At 50.4% G+C, this 17,067-nt stretch overlaps 2 protein-coding genes across 2 annotated transcripts in view; one reads left to right on the forward strand and one right to left on the reverse strand.

Moving 5' to 3' along the window:
• The first annotated feature begins 274 nt into the window (after positions 1-274).
• Mief2 (mitochondrial elongation factor 2) lies at positions 275-5,484 on the forward strand. The gene is made up of 4 exons (XM_090349426.1): positions 275-659; positions 2,340-2,492; positions 2,701-2,863; positions 3,519-5,484. The coding sequence occupies exons 2-4, from the start codon at positions 2,346-2,348 to the stop codon at positions 4,571-4,573; spliced, it is 1,365 nt and encodes a 454-aa protein (XP_090205552.1). The 5' UTR covers positions 275-659; positions 2,340-2,345; the 3' UTR covers positions 4,574-5,484.
• Positions 5,485-8,658: 3,174 nt separating this feature from the next.
• Top3a (DNA topoisomerase III alpha) overlaps positions 8,659-17,067 on the reverse strand; it is a 30,319-nt gene continuing 21,910 nt past the window's right edge. Inside the window, exons 16-19 of the mRNA XM_090349438.1 lie at positions 15,271-15,414; positions 14,421-14,543; positions 12,495-13,183; positions 8,659-10,173 (exon numbers count right to left, since the gene is read on the reverse strand). Coding sequence (XP_090205564.1) covers positions 9,995-10,173; positions 12,495-13,183; positions 14,421-14,543; positions 15,271-15,414 — 1,135 coding nt within the window. The 3' untranslated portion in view covers positions 8,659-9,994. The remainder of the gene's footprint in view (positions 10,174-12,494; positions 13,184-14,420; positions 14,544-15,270; positions 15,415-17,067) is intronic.

Below are 17,067 nucleotides of genomic sequence, written 5' to 3' on the forward strand. Positions count from 1 at the left end.
TCTCGCAGCTGTCTAGTAACCATCTTGTCCCCCCGTGAACATAGTAAGTAGATCTTCAGTCAATGAGCCAACGCTGTTTTGTGCACAGCTGTTCTTCGAAGGGACAAAGAAGGCGTAGAACATATTCTGTCGCAGGACAGAAAACAGAGGCCTGGTGGAGAATGGCTCACACAAGGCGGCAAAGTCTGGCTCTAGCCAGCCCTGTGCGCCCAGCGGGCCAGAGGTGAAAACGGATCCGGAGACAATGCGGGTCTTCGGGACAAGGAATGGGACAAGGAATGTGGCCACCGAAGGAGGCTCCCATTACGAGCACACAAAAGTTACCGGGCCCCGACCTTCCTCTGCCCACGTCGCTCGCTGCGCCTTTAAATCCGGACAGCACCCATCAGTCCCGCCCCCGAGGGAGCGCGCCGGCCGGGGGGCGTGGCCGTGCTGCCATTGGCTGAGCCAGGAAGTATTTTGGAACGTGTGCGCAGCCGGCGGGCGCTCTGATTGGAGCTTGGGCCTGTCTGTCTGCGTGCCTCCCGGGTCACTCGCCAGCCCTTGGGCCTGGGTGTTCGTTCCCGGGCCTTTCCCGTTCCATCCCCGGGCTGGTCCGTGCTCCGAGGCCCGGCAGATCCACCGCGTCCTCCAGTCGGTGCGCCGACACCGGGGCGCAGGTACGATCAGGGCTCGGCGCCCACTCGAGACTGGGGTCTCCCAGTTCTGGCCGAGGCGTGGGTCCAGCACTGGTCGGGGGCGTGGCCCGCGGTGGGGCCAGGGAGGGGAGGACGGACTTCGGCACCGAGGCCCGAGTTCGAATCCCAGCCTTGGCCCTTCGAATCTTGATTTCCGGGCCTCGGCTTCCTCCTGCGAGAAGGGCCGAAACAGGGCCATTTGTGGGTTGCTACGCGGTTTGTTCAGCCCACGGTGTAGCGGGCTTGGCCGAGGCGTGGAAGGGCCGGAGGCAGGACCAGGCTGCGCGGCCCTCCGCTTCCGGGAGTAGGAATGCTGGGTGTTGAGGCCTGCACGACCCGCAGAGGCAAGGCTGAGCCCTTCTGTAATCTGCTAGTGCTTGTAATGAAAGCACTGCACAGTTTGCCAAGTGGATTCCTGGTCCTGCTGGGGGCCATGGCAGCTTTTATCTCAGAGGTAGACCCTGATGAGAAAGCAGAACTCGGCTTTGGGGCCCCGGTGGGTCATCTAGCTGGCCTATGATCTCCCTAGACCCCCGAGTGGGGTCTTATTTTTAGTATCAGGCAAGTGGGCAGGTGTCCCGGCTGAGTCACACACAGCTTTCGGCTTCAGCTACTCCAGCCATCTTGTCATTTGGCAGTGGACCTCCTGTACCAGCAGGGAGGACTGAAGTCCTTGGTGTTCCATCAGGTCATGAGAGATTGCTGCCTCCACTTCCCAGATACCTGGCCCCATCCAGTCACTCACTTCTCACCCTTCCCCGCTGCTACCTTGCTATCTTACTGATGAGTAAATAGGCTCTAGCTTCTGCCACTGAGTCACTTGACTACCCATCAGCTGAAGATCTTCCCTCCAGCCTAGCACTGGCTCAAGCCCAAGTAGTCCAGAGAACTCTTCTTGAGGCACTGGGCAGCTGCCTGGGGCCAGAATCGTTAGGGTTAGCTTATTCCCCCGACATTGGAGATTCCGGCTTTGACTTGCACACACCCACTGATCAATGCTTCCAGCCTCCCTGGGCAGCTTGGGCCATCTTGCTCAGCTTGATCTTTGATCAGTTAGCCCTGACTTGTGAAGATTCAGGGGATTGGCCCCCTGGGCAGCACCGAGGTCCTATTAAAGTTCTGACGGGTTCCCTAGGCAGCCTGCCAAGGACCCAAGTAGTAAGTCTTTGGGTTCCTCCTGACAACTTATCAGTCAGAGGGAGGCCCGGCCCTGGTTAGGAACCTGAGGACCTGGCCAAGTGGACAAGGGCTCAGTCCTGGGGGTGGATGAGTCTGGAGGCTTTGTAGTGGTGGGATTGGTCCCCTCCCACTCACTGTGTTACTTGGTGTTCTGCATCTGTGAAATAGAAGTGGGATGATCAGCCCCAGGCCAGAAGTCTGATAATGTCAGAGATCTTGGAGGAGGGAGGGCTAGACCAGGAAAGGAAGCTTCTTCCCTCTCCATGGCTTTCCTGTGTGCCCCTTTCCAGGGGGTAAATTGCAGCTTTCTGGGAGGAACACAACTCCTTCACCTGGAAAGAAACACTTTGAGTGGCTACTTTCTCATGAGGAATCCCTAGACACCCCCCCCCCTTAATCTTTAGTTACTCCAGAGCACCTTCCCATGCTGGCCCCTACCAGCGCTCCCTCCCTCAGTGGCCTATGCTTTTGACTCTATTGCAGGCAGACATGGCAGAGTTCTCTCAGAAGCGGGGGAAGCAGCATGGCGGTGAGGGCCTGGGCAGCGCAGTAGACTTCCTCTTGGCTAATGCCCGGCTGGTGCTAGGTGTGAGCGGAGCTGCTGTGCTGGGCATCGCTACCCTGGCTGTGAAACGGGTAAGGTTAAACTGGATGGGGGGGCCTTCCTGAGATGTGCAGAGGAGGACAAGGGTGGGGGCTAGGATTGGTGGTGGGACTTTCTGAGGCTAGACCAGAGCCAAGGAGTCTGCTTCTCTACCCCAGCACCAGGCTTGGCTTTGCCCTTTTAGCTTTGTTCCTGCTCTCCAGGCTTTGGATGCTTTGACTTGTGTCACTTTGTTTGCAGCTCATTGACAGGGCCACCAGCCCTCGGGATGAGGATGACACCAAGGGGGATGGCTGGAAGGAACTGAGTCTACTGAAGGCCACACCACACCAACAGCCCCGGCCCCCACCTGTTGCCCTCAACCAGCCCATATCACCCCAAGTGCCCTCATCTTCTTCCCCAGGTAATTGACACACATTGACTGGATGGGACTAGGCACCTGGGAAGCGGAAACAGAAATGTCTCAGGGCCCAGCCACAGCCTGATGGGACACCAAGAACTTCAGCCCTCCCTACTGGTACTTAAGGCCCACTGCCAAATGACAAGATGGCTGGAGTAGCTAAAGCCAAAAGCTGTGCGGGTGCCCCTTTCATAGTCACACTGGAGTTCCGCCACTGAGTTCCTCAAATGTTGGATGAGGGTCATGAGTTATTTATATACGTATAAATACACATGTGTATGTGTATGTAATGAAGGGGGAGGGGGATAGGACGCATTCTACAACAGAGCTATGGCTCCAGCTCTGGGATTATTTTCTTGCCTTCTTTCTAACAGAACAAGTAGAAACATTACCACAGTATGTTAATGGGGAGGCTGAGGTTGGGAGAGGGGCAGGACTTATTTTCTCTGCTCTGTTTGAAGCTCTAGGGCCAGAGTGTTGGGGCTCTGAGGCAGGGGGACTGTCATCAAGCACTCGGGGCTCTGAGGACCGGTACTCAGAGCTTTCTCAGTGGCCAGGTGATGATTGGCATAGGCCCCTCACACAGCCAGTGATGGTTTAGCGTTCTCTTAACTCATGGGGTGGTCTGATCATTTCCTCCATATTCTTCTTTCTGCAGTGAGTTCCACAGATACCAGTCCTCAGACGCCTGCCCAACTCAGCTCCCCAGCACCGCTGTGCCTGACACTCCAGGAGAAGCTCCTGGCGTTTGAGCGCGACCACGTGGTTATCCCAGCAGCCCAAGTGGCTTTGGCCAAACAGCTGGCTGGTGACATTGCCCTGGAGCTGCAGGCTTACCTTCGGAACAAGTTCCCAGAACTGCCTTTTGGGGCGCTAGTGCCCGGAGGGCCACTCTATGATGGGCTGCAGGCAGGGGCTGCTGAGCACGTGCGCCTCCTGGTACCAGTGGTACTGGAGCCTGGCCTGTGGAGCCTGGTGCCCGGTGTGGACACGGTGGCCAGGGACCCTCGGTGCTGGGCTGTTCGGAGGACTCAGCTTGAGTTCTGCCCCCGGGGAAGTAGTCCTTGGGACCGTTTCCTGGTAGGGGGCTACTTCTCTTCTAGAGTTCTGCTAGAGCTGCTTCGAAAGGCCCTGGTTGCCTCAGTCAACTGGCCTGCTATTGGTGGCCTACTTGGGTGCCTGATCCGGCCCAGTGTGGCTTCAGAGGAGCTGCTGCTGGAGGTGCAGCACGAGCGTCTGGAACTCACTGTGGCTGTGCTGGTGGCAGTCCCTGGGGCCAGTGCTAATGACCACCTTCTGCTTGCCTGGCCCCTACAGGGGCTGGCAGGGAACCTCTGGCTTCAGGACTTGTATCCAGTGGAGGCTGCCAGGTTACGGGCCCTGGATGACCAGGATGCTGGCACTCGCCGAAGGTTGCTTCTGCTTCTGTGTGCTGTCTGCCATGGCCATCCAGCTCTGGGGCAGTTGAGGCGAGATCACCTGACCCAGGTTGTTCTGCACCTGGGGGAGGAGGAAACTAACTGGGCTGAGGAGGTCCTGGGGGAGCGCTTTCTACAGGCCCTGGAATTGCTTGTGAGCAGCTTGGAGCAGTCCAGCCTGCCCTGCCACTTCAACCCCAGTGTGAACCTCTTGGGCAGCTTCCGGGAGGAAGAGATCGACGACATCGGCTACGTGCTCTATAGTGGTCTGCAGGCACCCGAGGAGCTGCTCTAGAGGAATGGGGCCTAGATGGCCTGCATGGTTTGTCTCCAGGGAGCTGCAGCTGCTTCCTTCCCAGAAATCAGCAGAGTGGTGTTTTGCTTGCTTTTAACCAGAACAAAGAAGGCAGCACATGGTATTGGCTTATGCTTGGGATTCCAGAGACTGGGGAGTGTGGGTTGCTGTCACTTAAATGTGGTCAGGTGGCCCTGGGCAGTTTGCAGTGCCTACCACTCAGATGTCATCTCTGACCTCTGGGCTCAGCCCAGGATTTGGGCTTACTACATCATAACCAGCAATGAAACCACGAAGAGCTTGGTTTCTGCTATCCCTGGGCCAGGTAAAGGCCAGCTGCATCTTCTTGCCAAGACACTTTTCTGGGCACCAACTCCAAGCACCCTGGAGGCATGTAGAGCCTGGCTGTTGAGTATTCTTCCATCCCTGGGGCTGGAATTACCGGGAACCCAGTACAGCTTTTTAGCTGTTGCATGGTGTTGTTTTTCAATATCTCCTGTGTTTGGTTTTCTTGTTGAGTTCTCTGTGGGCTGTCCCCTCTGCTGCCCACTGGATACCTCAGGGAAGGCCCCTTTCCTCCTGCTGGCTTGAGTTTGCAGGGTGGCTCAGTCTGAGCCTTGCTCTTGCTGGGGGAGCCTAGCTGTGTGCTACCCAGGGCTGTCCCGTGGCATGTGCTTCTGGGCACCAGTGGAATGCAGAGGACATGCCCTTCCCAGAGGAGGTCTGTGCACAGACCTGGCCTCCACAGAGTGCCAAAACAGACTGCTGTCAGCGGATGTCTATATCCTGACCTTGGAGCCTGGCTGAGGAAGATTGCCTCCCCTCACAGGGGCCCCTCCGGGTTTAGTTCCCTCCCGCTGAAGCAAAGCTATGCCTTGAAGAATGTGAACCAGAATAAAACAAAATTTGTATGTGTGTGTGACTTGCTGGGGAAGGCAGTCTTAGTACCTTCATAGGCAGTTGGTTGGAGTCAGTCCCCTGGCTTGGCTTGGGCTGGCAGCTTATCAAGAGGACTTAGGTCAGCTGGGGGTGGTTAGATTTATTTTGAAGAGGCAGTGTCCATCTGGGAGTTTAGCCTAGTGGTAGAGTGCTTGCCTAGCATGCACAGAGACCCAGGTTCCATTCCTTAGTACCACATACATAGAAAAAGCTGGAAGTGGTACTGAGGCTCAAGTGGTGGAGTGCTAGCCTTGAGAAAACCCAAGGACAGTGCTCAGGCCCTGAGTTCATATCCCAGAACTGGGGGGGAAAAAAAAGGGCTAAGAGTTTGGTCTCGTGGTGGAGTGCTTGCTTAGCATGCAGTAAAGAACCAGGTTCCATTCCTCTGCACCACATACATAGAAAAAAGCCTAAGCGGTGCTGTGGCTCAAGTGATGGAGCTCCAGTCTTGAGAAAGCCCAAGGACAGTGCTCAGGCCCTGAGTTCAAGGCCCCAGGACTCCCCCCCCAAAAAAAATGTCTTTGAGCGGGGGTGTAGGGCCTAGTGCTTCGTGCCTGTAATCCTACCTACTCAGGAGGCTGATATGAGAATTTTGGTTTGAAGCCAGCTGGGACAAGAATGTCCTAGAGACTCTTTATCTCCATTTAACCACCAGAAAACCAGAAGTGGCACTGGAGTTCAAGCTGTAGAGTGCTAGTTTTTTTTTTTTTTTTTTTTTTTTTTTGTGGGTCATGGGGCTTGAACTCGGCCAGGGCGCTGTCCCTGAGTTCTTCAGCTCAAGGCTACCGCCCTACTCTTGAGCCCATTTTCTAGAGTTAACTGGTCATAAGAGTCTCAGGTCCTTTGGTGCCCGGGCTTGGCTTTGAACCTTGATCCTCAGATCTCAGCCTCCTGAGTAGCCAGGATTATAGGTGTGAGCCACTGTGCTCGGCTAGAGTGCTAGTGCTAGTACAAAAGCTCAGGGACAAACAAATGCCCAAGCCCAAATAAATGGCCAAACCCAGAGAAGGACTGGCCAAAAAAAACAAAACCCCAAACAGCTTATGTGTTCAAGCTACAATCATAATACCAGGCTGAACTGGCTGTAAGTGACAAATTTCTCAGGTTTGGAGGCTGTTTGTGGAAGAGGGCTTACTGGTTACAGGGTTGTGATGTCACCTTCTAAAGTGTCTTCAGAGAGCCTGAGGGTGTTGGTGGGAGTCTTGCTCTGGTAATAGGAACCATCGGATTAGTTTTGTCCTCTCCAAAGTCTGAGCCCCTGCCTCAGGTGTTTGCTGCTCCTTGGGAGTAGATTTTTCCACTTCTTTTGGATCTCATTTTGGTCCTAACAAGTGAGCCCAGCAGCTCCGAAGCTAGGTGTTACCTATGTCTCCTAGGGGCCAAGCTGGGGCAAGATGGCAAGTCAGGCTTTGGTTCCATACCATTCTCATCTGGTTCTGTCCTGCCTGTGGAGGCCCCATACCTTTCTGCTGTGAGGTCTGGTCTGTGCCTTAGTCCTGTCAACTGTGAAATGGAAACATGACACCTGCCTCTTTTCATGGCAGTTGTGGACAAACACACCACCTGCCAGAAGGGAATGGGAGCTGCTTGGGTCCCACTGCCACAGACTTATCACAGCGGAGCCCTCCCAGCTGTCAGGATAGCCCTCTGGGCCACAAGGTTGTCCGGGGCTCTGGGGAAGGGCTGACCAGGACAGGCCCCAGGCAACTAGCTGCTGGGAAGTCAGATTTGTTTATGTAATTTTTGCAGTGATGGGAATGGTTGTACATACAAGGCAAGTGAGTCGCTCCCAGCCTAGAGCTCAGTTTAGAGCCCTCTTCTCAGCTCCGATCTTGTGAGCCTGAAGTGGGCTACTCTGAAATGTCCTTCTCAGTATAGTTGCAGTGGTGAAATACCAGATGAGTTAAAAGGGAAACAAGTGAGCTGGGGGCCAGTGGCTCACAGCTGTAATTTTACATTCTAAATAGGCTTAAGGTCTGAGGATCACAGTTCAAGGCCAACTTGGCAGGAAAATCCACAGGGACAATTAACTAGCAAAAACTCAAAAGTAGAACTGCAGCTCAAGCAGTAGAGAATTAGCTTTGAGTTAAAAAGCTAAGGGACAGGGCTGGGAGTTTGGCCAAGTGGGAGAGTGCTTGCATAGCATGCGTGTAGACCTTGGTTCAATTCCTCAGTACCGCATACATAGAAAAAAGCCAGAAATGGTGCTGAGGCTCAAGTGATAGAGCACTTGCCTTGAGAAAGTCTAAGGACAGTGCTCAGGCCCTGAGCTCAAGTTCAGGACTGGCAAAAAACTGGCAAAAAAAAAAAAAAAAAAAAAGCTAAGGGACAGTGCCTGGGTCAAGTCCAAGCTCCCACAGTGAGACACATACAAAATGTTTGTTATGTCACCTGGCTCAGCCCTGTATAGCCAGAGAAGACCTGAAAACAATAAGCATTTTTCTGGGAGCCTTTGCAAGGTCTTTGTCTTGGACTGGCTGGGTCCTGGCTACTGGCAGGATAAACAGCTGCTTTCACTCTCCCCTGTAGGTAGGGATCCCCAGCTGAGTGTGTGTTTAGTCAAGAGTCTTCCCATCTTCATACCTGAAACTCTCAGCTGTGATGACACAGGCAGGCACTTCAGTCCCTTGCTAGGAGCTTCACCAAATGACCCACAGCCTGTTCTGATGGTTGCAGCAAGGCAGGCCTCTACTCGTGCAGAAGGCAAGGACACTGGGCAGACTAGAAAAGGAAACACTGCTGCAAAAATGAAAAGCAGAAGCTTAGCCGGGTACCAGTGGCTCATGTCTATAATCCTTGCTACTCAGGATGCTGAGATTTGAGGATTGTGGTTCAAAGCCAATCTGGGCAGAAAAGTCCATGAGACTCTTATCTCCAATTAACCACCAGAAAACTAGAAATGGTGCTGTGGCTCAAGTGGTAGAACTCTAGCCTTGAGAAAGCCTAAGGACAGTGCTTATGCCCTGAGTTCAAGCCCCATGACTGGCTAAAAAAACAGAGTTCAGGGACAGTGCCCAGGCCCAGAGTTCAAGCCCTACAACCAAAATCAAATGAACTTGCAATATCATTCCTAGATATACACCCAAAATGACAGGGAATAGGCAATCACATACATTACACTAAGTAAAAGAAGCCAGACATAGGAGTCACATATAATTCCATTTATGTGAAATAGTTCAGGTAATCCCAGAGACAAATGACAGGTGGGTAGATTGGTGGTGGTAAAAGGGGAAAACCTCAAATCCAGATCATAGGCTGGGAGGATCCAGGTACAATGCCAGGAGACCACGTTTGCAAACCCCCCCGATATCCAGCCATGCTCAGAGAAACTGGTCTAACTGGTAAGTTCCTGCAGCCCCAATTGAAAACAACTTTCTTTGCTAACAGAACAACCAGGAAGCTCATTTCTCAACAACAAACCAGAGCCAATAAAGCTGAGGTGTTCTCTGGGTTTTTGTGTAGCCTCTCTGCAAAACGGTGGAAGACAGAAAGTTGCACACATGATATTGCACTGCTATCTCTTCTCCAAGAAAACAGGGGAGACAAGCTGAGCTGTGTTTCTCATACAGGGAAGAAGTGGTAGGCTGACAGGGCTACCCAAGATGGCTAGTGGGAGCCCTAAAATTAAGCTCCTCTGACCACAGCTGGCATCTGTGCCGTCATTTTTTGCCCATTATAAAATATGCTTAGTATCTACATCTGCCTGTTGAGTTCATTAGGTGAGATTCTGCCTGATATACATGGTGTCCTGTGCCTGCTGTCACTCATGTCTCATAAAAGGATAAAGCTTCCTCCTCAGGCTGGACACTGACCCTGATAAAGGCAAGATCCTGAATAGTAGGCACCATGGCTTAATTCCATGGCTGAGTCCTTGTTATACAGCATTATGGAAGGACAGACGGGCATCTGATTCCAGAGGCTTCGGTCTATCACAGTGGAGCAGCTCACACCATGACTGACCAATGCAGAGAAAAGGTACTTTCTCTCTGCACAGCCGCCAGTTGGGAGCTCACTAAGGCACCAGAGAGAGCGGTGGCTTCTAGGTGAGTCTGGAATGGCTGCAGAGAAGTCCATCCAGGCTACCCAAGGCTGTGCCAAGAGTGCTTGGCTTCACACATGGAGGCTCCCTGCAGGTGAAGGAAGCCCTGGGAGCATCTGGCCTGACAGCACAGCGACCCATAGCCAGGCACCCATAGACACACATGGTTACAATCTCTGCTACCCGCTTTGCTATCACATGCTACCAGCAACTGTCTACAGGAGGGCTGAGTCCCTGCCTTCTCAGCAATACAGTAGTTAGGGGGTTATTCCTGAGCCCCAGGGCAGTTGGCTGTTGTCTATGTTAGCCTTTCCCATAGTGGCCCACATGGCGTTCATCAACAGAATGCCCAGCTCCAAAATACAACGCTTCTCTTGCTTTCCAGGAGGTCTCAATTCATTTCCAGGTGAGAGAATGAGTCTTTCCACCCTGCCTGCCTGTCCTCATCTGTTCTGAGGACAGAAGGGTCTGGTATGTCCAGGCTGATGGCAAAGGCTGCATTTCCGGGGCTTCTTTGTTGTGGACCCCCCATCTGAGGAATTGGCTCTGCTTCTTTTGCTCCTGGCCTCTTGTCCCTGAGTTCTTTCTCTGCCTCCTGGCCAGGTTGGAGTTACAAAAGTCCCTGTGGGAAGAAGTGGTGGAAACTGACTTTACTCTTATGTCTAGTAAACTACTCAGAAAAAGCTAGAAGTGCTAGATGCTGCTGGTTCACACCTGTAATCCTAGCTACTCAGGAGTCTCAGATCTGAGGATTGTGGTTTGAAGCTACCGCAGAAAAGACTGTCTCTAATAAACTACTCAAAAAAAAAGAAAAGAAAAAGGCTGGTAGCGGTGCTGTGGCTCAAGTGGTACGAGTGCTCTTCTTGAGCAAAAAGAAGCACAGCGACAGAGCCCAGGCCCAGAGTTCAAGACCCAGACTGGCACCCCAAACAAACAAAACGATACTTTGAGTAAGCTGCTGGTGGCTCATGCTTGTAATCATAACTACTCAGGAGGCCGAGATCAGAGGATCATGGTTTATAGCCAGCCTTGGCAGGAAAGGCCATGAGATTCTTATCTTCAACAAACTACTTAGAAAAGGAACTCAGGGAGAGTGCCCAGGCCAAGTTCAAGCCCTAGGACCAGTGCACTCGCGTACACACACATACCCCTTAAAGTGGCAAGAAATACAGGTACTAAGTGAAGGAAGCTCCACTTTTAGTCAAGTATCCTGGGACAGCTTGCTAAGAATAAGACAAAGAGTACTGTTTCCAGCTTCCTCTCTAAAGACACCTAAGTTCTCAAAGACACTGTCCTACCTCTACTCACTGTCCTGATCTGCATGATCTTTCTGCAGAGCAGAAACCCAGTAAAACAGTGGGAAGTCGAGGAGTTCTGACCAGCAGCTGGCTCCTCACTGGTGTAACTGCAAGGAATCCTGACTTTTGGATCCTTCTAGGCCTCTGGGTGCTGGCTACTTTGAGGACAACTATCAGAGGTCAAATGCTACTTCCTATGGCCCTAACAAGTGTAAGCTGGTTAAGCTTCTGCTGTGTACTATAGCCACAAGGACCACCCACTGTCCACTGTGATGCTGACACACTGGCCCAAGCTGTCTAACCTCAGTTTTCTAGACACCACACAGCCAGTGTGTCATCTGAAGAAATGAGGCTAACAGCTATGATCTTACCAAGGCAATAAAGGCTAAGGAGCACAAGCTGTGAGAAAGGGCAGACCCTTACTCCTATCATGGGCCCTGTCATGGTACGATGTCCCCCTCATTGGTCTGGACCCAACTTTCCTCATTTGGAAGACTGACAATATCTGTTGAAGATGAAAGGAGATGGCTGCTGAAGGAAGGACGTGTAGGATTTTTTTTTGTTTTATAATGTCAGTGCTGGTGTTTCAACTCAAGTCCCTGAGCTTTTTCAATCCACCACTTACACCACAGCTCCACTTCCAGTGTTTTTTTATGCTTAAGAGTCTCATGGACTTTCCTGCCCCAGCTGGCTTTGAACTTCAAGCCTCACAGCTCAGCCTTCTAAGTAGTTGGGATTATAGATGTGAGCCACCGGTGCCAGGCTTTTTTATTTTTTTGTCAGTGCTGGGGCTTGAGCACTGTCCTTGAGCTTTCTCAAGGCTAGAGCTCTATTCTATCACTTGAGCCACAGCACCAATTCCATTTTTTTTCTATATATGTGGTACCTAGGAATCAAACCTGGGTCTTCATGCATTCTGGATAAGCACTCTACCACTAGGCTAAACTTTCGGCCCAGGCTTTTTGGTGACCCTATTTTTCGGGGGGAGCTTTCATGGGGCTTGAACTCTGGGCCTAGGTGCTGTCCCTGAGCTCTTCAGCTCAAGGCTACCGCCCTACTTCTTGAGCCACAGCCCCACTTCCCCTTTTTTAGTAATTGAAAATAAGAGTCTCACAGACTTTAGTGCCCTGGCTGGCTTTGAACTGAGATCCTCAAATCTCAGTCTCCAAAATAGCTAAGATTACAGGCGTGAGCTACCACGCCAAGCTCTTATTCATCTTTTTAATGGATTACAATGAGCAGAAAGTATACTTGAGGAAATATTTTCAAAGGACTGTATTCAATTATGATGGTGGTAATGAATTTAGGGCCTTGTGCTTGCTAGGCAGGTTGGGTAGGTGCTCTACCACTGGAGCCATACCTCCAGCCTATAAAAAGGGTATCTGCCCTCAGGCCCTGAGCTCAAGCCCAGGACTGGCAAAAAAAAAAAAAAAAAAAAATATAGGGTAAGTGCCATAGAAGTGGGCACAATCGACCTCCATAACTAACAGTAGCTGGGAAAGTGTGGCTCATGACTTCATTGGTCCGTGAGGAAATAGAGGGGCAAGGTACTACCAGCCATGCCATCCCACTGTCAGTGGTCTCTGAGGTGAAGACCAGCATCATGGAAACCTAAGCAAGGATCTACACTTCCTGCCTGTCTCACCTGGCGCCACATTCTCGTCAGCCCACTGAAAGAAGCCACACTGCTGCTCTCGTGGCTTGGCACATGTGTGGAACTGGCGCCCTTTGTTGGGTCCATCTTTCTGCACAGTCCGTGTCACAGCAGGCTGGCTGCACAGGCAGGATGTACTGCCACCACTTCCATCACTAGGTTTACCAAAACCACCGGATTGGTTGCCTGAGCCTGGTAGGCGTCCCATGGAGCTTCCCGGAGGTCTTGAGGTAGGGGTGGGGAGGCCTCCTCCTGACTGATGGCTGTTGTCAGCCCACAGGAAAAAGTTGCAGCCACCACTGTTGCACTTGTAGAACTGCCGGCCCTGATTAGGGCCCTCCTTGCGGACAGTGAGCAGCACAGCCTCCTGGCCACAGTTGCAGGTCACAGAGTTGCTTTCACCTGTGCCAATGGGTGGTTGGAGGGTCCGTGGCAGAGGCATTGAGGATCCAGTCTGTTGGCTGCTATGGAGCTGAGAGTGGCTCTGAAGGCTGATGTCCATCCTGTTCAGGGCCTGGCTAGCCTGAAGGAGACCGGAGGACTGGTTCGTTCTGGAGGCACCCCGTGAAAATCTCAGGTCCATGATCTCCTTTAGAGTCTCATCACATCCTCCAATGCAGCCTACAAATTCTAGAGGCATGGTTGGTGGAAGGCTGCCACGCTTAAATTTTAATTTCAACCTAGTGGGGACAGAAAATGATAAAAGACTTATTAACTACCATATATATATTAGCATTCTCAATGCTCCTGGTTCACAGGGCTATACGGCCCCCATGAAGCACCCCGAAATCTTCACAGGAGAGCAGATTGTGGAGCAGTACAGATGAACCCGCGGTCAGACTCTTCTGAAAATTACATTTCTCTACATCACTGGTTCTTACGGAGTGGTTCCTGGGCCCCTTTCTAGGTAAAGATGGTTGGATTATTTTGTAAGAACACTAAGAAGCTGCATACAGCTTCCCTTATTTTTCCACATGTGCCCATTGGCAATTTCCTGAGATGACATTTGTAGTAGCTCAGCTGACTGCAGAGGCTATTATGCAAAAGCTAGTCTTGCACAAATGGAAACAAATGTCATTCTCTATTTGCTTTGGGAAATTGGTACTTTTTCTGAAAATTCTTCTCCCCCTTCACCCCGGGGCTTGAACTCAGGGTCTGGGCACTATCCCCAAGCTATTTTGAGCAAGGCTAGCCCTCTACCACTTGAGCCACAGCACCACTTCCAGCTTTGTGTATGTAGTACTGAAAAAATGAACCCAGGGGCTTCATGTATGCTAGATAAATACTCTACCACTAAGCCATGCTCCTGGCCCTGAAAATTCATTTAAAAAATTTATATATGTAAGTAATTGGTATAAACTTTCATTTCAAATAGGGAATATGCTGAAAAGTATCACCATGACTAGAGCTCTTTGGGGTTCTTATGATTTATGTGTGAGAGAGGGATCTAGGGATTAGGTATCAGAACTACTGTCCTGGGGGCTGGGAATTTGGCTTAGTGGTAGAGTGCTTGCCTAGCATGCACAAAGACCTGGGGTCGATTCCTTGGTACCACATACATAGAAAAATAAAGCTGGTGCTGAGGCTCAAGTGGTAGAGCTCTAGCCTTGAGAAAGTCCAAGGACAGTGCTCAGGCCCTGAGCTCAAGCCCAGGACTGGCAAAACAAACAAACAAACAAACAAAAAGAACTACTGTGCTGTGCCAGGGATCTAGGGTTTTGGAGCAGCACAGCAACCACTTAAAAATTTCCTGATTTCAGTGCTAAAAGGCTTCTTCTTCCCTTTGGAGTTTCCATGAAACAGAACTGGAGTAGATCAACTTCCCAGGCTGCTGCTCCTGCTTCACAGAGCCTGAGAATAGCATTTCCTGGATGCCTACCCCTCTGTGATGCCTGCCTTGAGAGGCACCTGGCTTACCTGTATACAGGGGATGGCTGACAAACTGAACAAACACTGTCATCCCTGCTGGCCTCCAGCACTGAGTCAGGAAACCAAATAGCCGATCGACATTCAGGGAATCCTGTGCAACTGAGGTAGAACCTGGGAAGTAGGGACAATCAGGGTCAGAGCACAGGAATACAGGTGATGCACTTGGTGTATTTTATCTATATTAAGGAAATCCTTTCAGAAGTGGGGGTTGAACTCAGGGCTTTGCTCTCCCTTAGCTTTTTTTTCACGCAAAGCTGGAACTCTACCATATCTGTAGCCACATCTATACTTATGAACTTTTGCTTGTTAATTGGAGATAGCAGTCTCTTGGATTTGTCTGCCTGGGATGCTTTGAGGTCTCAGTGACTAACACCTAGCTTAATGCAGCATGGCGTGTGTGCGCATGCACCAGTCTTAGGGAATCTTGGGGCTTGAACTCAAGGTCAAGGTGCTGTCACTGAGTCATTTTGTAAGTTAGCGCTCTATCCCTTGAGCCACATCCACTTCAGGCCTTTTCTGAATAGTTCATTAGAGGTAAGAGTCTCATGGACTCAGTCTCTTGAGTAGTTAGGATTATAAGTGTGATCTACTAGCACCCAACTTTAATGCAGCATTTTGAGGCAGACACTATTCTTACTTTATAGAATCTGAATTTTTGTAACACTCACACTCCAAGTACTGCCTTGCTATGTTAATAGTTCTAACACCTTGTCCAAGGACTGCCCCAAAGCAGCCTTCCTTTAATAATGACATGGACATAAAATGACACTGTCTTTTAGAGCTGGCTAATAAAGCAGTTTTGGGGAAGAAGAGGTGGGGACAGAAGTCAGGTACTGACCCGCCATTCTTCTTGGTCTTGAGGACCATATCCTTATTGCACTGTGGGCACTTCCGGATGGGCTCTGGCATGGCTGGGTAGATCTCTTCATGCTGGGCCACCTCTGTTCTTTCCCCAAAGTACTGGGACAAGGCCTCGTCCAATCTGGAGAACAGGTACAGCTTAACTACAAAGGTAGTACAACATTCTACAGTCTCTACAATGCACTTGAGCCTGGAAGCAGCTTATTAGGAGTCACAAGGATGATGTAGACAGCAGAGGGTAGGGAGGGGATGGAGGCCCCTACTGCTCCAGGCTCCTCAGACTCCTGCTTGTAGCTACAGGTAAGGTATAAATAAAACTTCATTGGTCAGGAGAACAGCCTAGTGGTACAGTGGTTGCCTAGCATGCACAAAGCCCTGGATTCGATTCTTTGGTACCACATACACAGAAAAAGCCAGAAATAGTGCTGTGGCGTAAGTGGTAGAGTGCTAGCTTTGAGAAAGCCCAAGGACAGTGCCCAGGCCCTGAATTCAAGCCCCAGGACTGGCAAAACAAAACAAACAAAAATTTACACTAACTACATTCAATTCTAGTGTACCTTTTCAAATTTGGCCAGGGGTAGTCTGAAGGATACAAAGAAAATCTTAAACTGGTATTTCCTACCATAAGCACAAAGACATGTGGGAGTATTTTCTCCACAACAACCAACAGTCTAGGACACCAGTCAAGTGTCTTCTAATTTAACGCAATTTTAACACTATCTGGGGCTTAGTCCCCAAGACTGTTCCACTAAAGAAGCTATCTATAACCAGAATGTGACTTATACATCTGACCAACTCCTATAAATTGGCTTCCCATAATGCCTCTTTCCCTTCAAGTTTGACTTTTTTGTGTGTGAACCAGTCCTGAGGCTTGAATTCAGGGCTTGAGTGATATCCCTTTGTCACTGCAGGCAGTATTCTACTACTTGAGCCACAGCTCCACATCTGGCTTTTTGGGTAGTTGACTGGTGATTAGAGTCTCACCGACTGGCTTCAAACCACAATCCTCAAACTCAAGTATTCTGAGAAGCTAGGATTACAGGTGTGAGCCACTGGTACCCAGCTTTGACTGATTTTCTAGAGCAGTTCATATAACGCAATACGGACAGATAGGAGAGATGCACAAGGCAAGGCATGTGAGAGGGTTGAGATCATCTGTGTCTTCCCTGGACGAGACGTCCTCCAGGAACCTGGAACATATTCATTCAGCTATGTGAAAGCATTCAAACCATGGGCTTTTATGGAGACTTCAATATTTAAGCTTTACTGATAAATCAGTGGTCACTGGAGATAGTCTAATCCTTTAGTCCCTTCTCTCCCTAAAAGTTCAAATTCTCTAACTGTAATGTTGTTTCCCTTGGCAACCAGCCTCCATCCTGCAGCTCATTAAGTGTCCCTTATATCCCACCCCTCCTCCATCAGTCATCTGATGGGTAAAACTAAAGGCCAGTATCACTTCAAGAATCCCAAGGGTTTTAGGACATATGTACCAGGAAATGAAGGCTAAATATCTAATATCACAATATCACAGGTTAAAAACATACAAAGAATCTCCTATCAACACTGCTTTAAATGACTATGACAGAAGTTTTTCTTTTTTTTTTTTGGCAAGTCCTGAGCCTTGAACTCAGGGCCTGGGTACTGTCCTTGGACACTTTTGCTAAAGGCTAGGGCTTGGCCAACTTGAGCCATAGCACCATTACCGGCTTTTTCTGTGTATGTAGTAGCAAAGAATCAAACCTAGGGCCTTGTTCCTGCTAGGCAAACATTCTAT

This window comes from Megascapheus bottae, chromosome 17 (assembly GCF_031878675.1).
Source record: "Megascapheus bottae isolate mThoBot1 chromosome 17, mThoBot2.hap1, whole genome shotgun sequence".
Lineage (NCBI taxonomy): Eukaryota > Metazoa > Chordata > Mammalia > Rodentia > Geomyidae > Megascapheus > Megascapheus bottae.